The 6,357-nt window shown below is 57.3% G+C and overlaps 3 protein-coding genes across 3 annotated transcripts; all 3 read left to right on the top strand.

Annotated features, from left to right (window-relative positions):
- Window positions 1-189: 189 nt before the first annotated feature.
- Window positions 190-618, top strand: DQ04_04371000 (hypothetical protein; the record flags this gene model as incomplete). Its single annotated transcript, XM_009313525.1, has 1 exon — window positions 190-618. The coding sequence occupies one exon, from the start codon at window positions 190-192 to the stop codon at window positions 616-618; it is 429 nt and encodes a 142-aa protein (XP_009311800.1).
- A 496-nt stretch (window positions 619-1,114) lies between these two features.
- Window positions 1,115-4,669, top strand: DQ04_04371010 (putative glycosyl hydrolase; the record flags this gene model as incomplete). The annotated part of the gene is made up of 1 exon (XM_009313526.1): window positions 1,115-4,669. The coding sequence occupies one exon, from the start codon at window positions 1,115-1,117 to the stop codon at window positions 4,667-4,669; it is 3,555 nt and encodes a 1,184-aa protein (XP_009311801.1).
- A 476-nt stretch (window positions 4,670-5,145) lies between these two features.
- DQ04_04371020 (hypothetical protein) lies at window positions 5,146-6,345 on the top strand (the record flags this gene model as incomplete). The annotated part of the gene is made up of 1 exon (XM_009313527.1): window positions 5,146-6,345. The coding sequence occupies one exon, from the start codon at window positions 5,146-5,148 to the stop codon at window positions 6,343-6,345; it is 1,200 nt and encodes a 399-aa protein (XP_009311802.1).
- Window positions 6,346-6,357: the final 12 nt, after the last annotated feature.

Genomic DNA, 6,357 nt, shown 5'->3' on the forward strand with positions numbered 1-6,357 from the left:
GAGGGGGTAGAGCGGTTGCTGGACGCCTTGACGAGTGTTGTGCAGAGCCACGGCGGCGGCGTTGTCGCTGTGGAGGACGTGTTGTCGCTCAACGGCAGCATTGTGAACAATGGCGCCCACCCACACCACGCCGCCAATAACAGCATCAGCGACGCGTCACTGCAGGACCTCAACAACAGCCGCACCGAGATGTCACTGTCGAGGTGCGTCACCGACCCGCGGCACCGCGCGGTGCTCACCGCGGTGCAGGAACTGACGGCGCAGCTGGAGAACCGCGTCCGCATGGTGACGTGCGACTGGCAGGCGCTGTTGGATCAGAACAGCCGCCTCATCCAGGAGCGCCGCCTCACGGAGGAGGAGCAGGGGAAGGTGCAGGAGCACGTACACGAGCTGCGCCGCGTGGTGCAGCGCAAGATTGAAGAGGATAAGCGAGTTGAGCAGAGCCTGCAGGAGTTGGACAGGCACCTCGACATGCAGGCGCGGGAGCTGGCCATGAAGTATCGCTCCGATCACGACGTGATTGTGCGGCAGTTCACGGAGCTGCGTGGTACAATTCGTCGCACGCTGAAGCCGTCGCGATCGCAGTCGACGGCGTCAACGGCGTATCGCGTCGCGTAAGAGGAAGCAGCGGCGGGGCTACTTGCGTATCTTCGTTGGAGCTTTCCTTCTTTCTTTTCCCCCACCCCTCCCATACACACATACACACACACACGCTGCTGCTTACGTGGTGCACAACCGGAAGATAAAAAAAATGGCCCACTTTCCATGTTCTCTTCTTCCCTCTTTTTTTTTTTTTNTTTTTTTTTGTCGGCTTTCTTTTTGGTTGTCGTAGCTTTGCGAAACGCACCCCCGCACAACACGCCATCTCGTCTCCCGTGCACGCTGTGGCGTAAACAGGAAGGAGCAACTGTCACGCAGGGCTGCTGGCAGCGGAGCGGGGTGGCGTAATCAAGAGGCACGCAAAGAGTGGGGAGGAACGTAGGAGAGACAAGGTGTGCGCGCACGAGAGAGAGAGAGGGAGAGAGATACAGAGAAATACAAAGATACAGAGAGAGAGAGAAAGAGAGCTGTATATATATATATATACAGAGAGAGAGAGAGAGCGATAACAAATATGGCATCGTCCGAGACTCGCCGCGCGGGGTCATCGCGGACGGCGTCGGAGGAGACGCCGCGGCTCGTGTGCGAGCGGTGGGAGCTCATCGAGACGGCGCTGCCGCTGGGCGCCGACATCCCCGTCAGCGAGTCGTTATTTTCCGTCGGCAACGGCCACGTCTGCGTGCGCGGATACGCGGAGGAGTCGGATGTGGCGGTGCCGTACAGCCGCAACGCAGGAGGCAATGGCGGCAGCTACAACAGCAACTCTGGGGGCGGTGACGGTAGGCGACGCACGATGGCCAAAGCGGGGCGGCCGTCACTCGCGGTGAACGCGCAGGCGCCAAAGCACGGGCTGCGCGGCACGTACGTCAATGGTACGTACGAAGAGCGGCTGCTGACGTCCCACCTTAGGGCCTTCACGGTCGGCACGTGCGTGCGGGAGTGCTTCCTCATCCGTGTACCGGACGCCTTCTGCATCGATGTGTTCGTGGGCAGCGAGCACGTCAGCGCGGAGACGGGGACGATTGTGTCGCACAGCCGCGTCTTGGACCTCCGCACCGGCGAACTCCGTCGCCGGATGGTGTGGCTCTCGGCAAACCAGGGCCGCGAGGTGACGATTGAGTCTGCGCGCTTCGTGTCGGCCACCCAGAAGTGCATTGCGGCGGTCAGATATGCAGTGACCGCGAAGAATGTCCTGAACACCGACATCCGCATCGTCTCCCGCACGGCGGTGCCAGCGGAAACGCAGCAGCACCTCAAAATTGAGAACGTCGTCACCCGTCACACGCTGCATGACGCCTCCACAGCAGTTTGCGTGCGCACACGCAACAGCTGTAAGCGCCTAGTGGTGGCCGCGACAGAGGCATGCTCGACTGTGCAGATTGAGCACAAGTCACAGTCAAAATCCGCCTTCACGGGCGGGAGTGGCGCGAGCATCGCTGTCAGCGTGTCGCCGCCGAATCACTCGCAGCAAGAGATGGTGTCGAATCTCAAGCGGTCCGCCAACACACCCACCACCTCCACCAACCCCAGTCCCTCCGCACAGCAGCTCCCACAGAAGGACCAGCTGCAGCAGCAACAAAAACCCGTCACATTCCTCGCGCCAAAGTGTGAGGAGACAGACATTGGCGCGGAGACCATCTATACCAGCGTCATAAGTGACAGTACACGTATTGAGCTCATAAAGTGTGTGGCATTTCTCAGCGACGATGACGCCGCACCGGAGGACATCTGCGACTTAGCGATTCACCAAGCGCGGACGGCGGCGACGGCCACATATGATACACTCTTTAAGGAGCAGCAGTGCGCTGTTTCAAAATTCTGGGAGGTCGGGGGCGTGCACATCAAGTCTGGAAATCCCGCAATGCAGGGCGCCCTCCGCTTCAACATGCTTCACCTGTACATGTCTGCGGGCCGCGTGTGCCTGCAGGGGTCGCCGCCCCGCGGGCTCATGAATGAACTCTACGGCGGCCTGCACCAATGGGATGTGGATGCATTCATCATCCCATTCTTCTCGCATGTACATCCCGAGACAGCCCGGGCCCTCTTGCAGTTTCGCATCGATACCCTGCCGCAGGCACGCAATCTTGCGGCGGATATGGACCTTCCACGAGGTGCTCTCTACCCACTGCGCACAGTGAATGGAGGAGAAAACAGCCCAGCTTCCTTCTGCGCAGCTTTCTTGCACGTGAACGCCGTCGTGGCGTACGCTATTAAGCAATATTTCGTTGCGTCAGATGACATCTCCGTATTGCTGCATGGTGGCGCTGATGTCGTCTTCTCTACAGTGCTCATTTGGATCATCTGGGGGACATGGGACAAGGGGCAGTTCCATATCCGCTCCGTCGGCGGACCGGACAATTACAGTGGGTTAAGCGACAACGATCTCTTCACTAACCTAATGGCACAGTTCCACATGCAGTGGGCAGTGCAGCTCGCGGCTTTTCTACAGGAGAAGTATCCAGTCGAATGGGAAGCACTGAAGGAACGGTGTCAGTTCACGGATGAGGACCTCGTCATGATTGAGCGGGCGGCTGCAAAGATGGTGGTTTTCTTTGATGCAAAGAATCGCGTGCACCCTGTGGATCAATTCTTCATGCGCAAGAAAAAATGGGGCTTTGGTGATTTAAAGGCGAATAGAGGGGGCCCTCTTATCCGAAAGTATGACCCATCGGTGATTTATCGTCATCAGGTGTGCCGAACCCCCGAGGTCGTCCTTGCTTCGCTGCTGCTTCCAGAAAAATTTACGAGAGATGAAAAGCATGCCAATTACATTTTTTATGAGTGCATCACCACCAACGACTCTTCGCTCAGTCCAACGATCTTCAGCTCTATTGCTTCCCAGCTAGGCATTCTGGACAAGGCCTTGTTTCACCTTAAACATGCCTTTTTTATTGACATTGACAATGTCGTTGGCAATACCGGGCGTGGCCTTAACAGCAGTGCGGCGGCAGGGTCTTGGTGGGCTCTAGCAGCTGGGCTGGGTGGGATGAAGGTGCTTCAGGGTGTGCTACACTTTAACCCAGTGCTCCCTGACGAATGGGAAGAGTATCAGTTCTATGCACGCCACCACGGTTGCCTTATCAAGGTGCTCGTGACGCGGCGAACAGTGACATACACAATGATGGAGGCTCTTAACGACAACAACAAGCTCCTCATCATTCACTCCGACACCAACCGCATCCACCTTTTGAAGGGCATACCGGAGTCGGTGCGCCTCTTTCGTGATGTACGTGTGTTTGACTTTGACTGTATTGTTTTCGACATGGACAGCCTCATCGAGAACATTGAGGAGTACCACTTCGAGGCCTGGAAGAAAACATTGGAGGGTTTTTTTCGAGGAATTGGCCAACCTACCTTTACTTTAACAGGTGAGCTCTACCTCGCCTACCTGAAGCACGGTAAGCCGTTCCCTTCATTATTGCAGTTCCTCAGCAAGCAGGGCATCTCGAATCTGCCGATGGGAAGCCCCGACGACTCAATGGAGCAGAACACGCTTTATGGACTATTCCACCGCAAGCTGCACCACTTCCGTGACTGCGTGCGGTCGCGGGGGTTGAGCCCGAGCGAGGGTGCGCTGGAGCTTCTCTCAGAACTCCGCCAAAGCGGCATCTCTGTTGGCTGTGTGACGTCTAGCAAAAATGGCCACTGGTTGCTAAACGAGGTGCCGCAACTCGCCTCACTAGTGGACTGCTGCCTCAACGGCGGCGATGGTGAAGTACTCGGGCTGCGCTGGCGACCCGAAATGGACTACTACTCCGCAGTATGCAAACAGCTTAATAGCATACCCGCACGCACCATAGTTGTGATGGACGGCATCGACGGCTTCGCGAAGAATTCACTGGAGCAGTTCAAGCTGATCGTCGATCTTCAAAAGGGCCCGGAGGACGTAAATCTGGTGATACCGCACCTGAAGATACCGAATTTGAAGGAGGTGACGCTGACGCTGCTGAATGATGAGACGGCAAACGACCTATCCTCGAGCAGACCGCGCCGCTCGTACACGTTGAGCCGCTCACCGTCCTTCACCGAGATTCGCCCAGGTTTAGACAACAGATCCCTCAGCACCTGAGTTTGACAAGGTGAGAGAAGAGACAATGTGGCTGTTGTGATGATGTTAATAAGGAAGAAGGTAAGGAAGGGGTGCGGGTCACGTGGGACGTATTCCTTGTCCCCTTTCTTCCTCATATGGCCTCAGTTTATCTTTATTCCCGAAAGAGGCATCATCATCGCGGTAGATGCTGCTAATGTTGTTGTTATTGTTGAATCCCAAGCCCTTCAGAGCTTTTTTTTTATTATTTGGCCAAACCATCGGAGGTTTATGCTGCGTGTGGCAGGTGGGTACGGAGCGGCTTGTGAGAGGGGCGGGCTGACTGTGAATAGCGGAAGCAGGGCATTCTTTTTTTCCTCTGTGGGTGTGTGTGTTTGTGTATGTATCTGTTTTGAAATGCATGCATCTGCCTATTGTATACTTGCGTCTCCTCTCCTCTCTCCTGGAGTCGCAAGTATAGACGTGCGTCGGCACGTGGAGAAGGGTTGCTGTCAGTGATGGTGGCCCGCAAAGGGGTTTCCAAGAAGAATGGTGGCAGCACGCGCAGCCGTGCCGGTCGTTATGGCGCCTGGCGTCTGGGCGGGGTGCTGCTGGGAGTTCTCGGCATTATTGTTGCGGCATATCTCCTGCGCAGTGGGGATAGCAGCATCCCGCACGCGGCAATAGTGAACGACACCCGAATCCTCACGTCTGCGTTGCGGCACGCGGAGGCGGAGGCGAATGTGGCCGCTCTCCATCGACTAGCCGACTGCACACTGCGGGTGGGGATGGTCTTGGAGGGGGTGCTGGCGAATACCAGCGACAACGATGCAATGCACACAAATATTGTGCATGCGGTAAAGGTGTACAGATCCGCCACAGCGTTTGGGCTTGAGAAGCTCCTTCCGGTTCTGCTGGAGGCGCAAGGCGGGGACGCTGCTCCGCTGCAGGATTATCGTCACGAGCCGAAGCTGCTGTGGCGGTGGATTGCCGTGGCCTCTCACGCCCTTACGGCTGTCCTGCCGGAGTATTTCCTCGCAGCGGATGACACTGACACCCACAGCGAAGCGCTGGCGACAGGACTGCACGTCTTGTTGCAGGTGTCGAACGCTCCTTCTTCTGTACTGCCGGCAGGGCAGGGGCCCCTCCTCGATTGCGCAGACCACGAAGCCGCTAGCCATAAGATGGACAAGAAACAAGTAGACCGTTGGTTGAAGTTTTGCAGGAGCAGTTTTACAAGCCTCGATAGCATAGAGGTGCGGCGGGCGGCAATTCTCGAGGAACTCATTGCCCTCCACTCCGACTACGCCCCATTGCGACTCCACTACGCCGTTGCACTCGCGTTGAGCCGCCATGCAGCAAAAGCGGACGTCGCTATTGGGCTGATTCAGCGGGAACGAGAGAGGTTGAATACCCGCACACACCTTGACCCCCTTCACCGGGTTATGTTGCTGTTGTGTGAGGCGTTCCTTGCCCCCACGGCGGCGGTGCAGGTGGAGGTGGTGAATGCGCTGGCACAGATCGATAACTGCGCCCAACTCCTGCGACCGTTTCACGCCGACACGAGTGGTTGGCGGCGCCGTTTCCGTGGGCAAGAGCGGCCAGATGTGATGGACCATCGGCAGGCGAAGCGGCTGCTGCGCGCCATGAGGGTGCTGTTGGCAAAGGATGAGGAGTCACTTCCTGCGGGTCTTGTGGCGTGCGGCGACATGAGCTGAGCCCCCCCCCCC

Source organism: Trypanosoma grayi, assembly GCF_000691245.1.
Source record: "Trypanosoma grayi strain ANR4 Tgr_437_V1, whole genome shotgun sequence".
Lineage (NCBI taxonomy): Eukaryota > Euglenozoa > Kinetoplastea > Trypanosomatida > Trypanosomatidae > Trypanosoma > Trypanosoma grayi.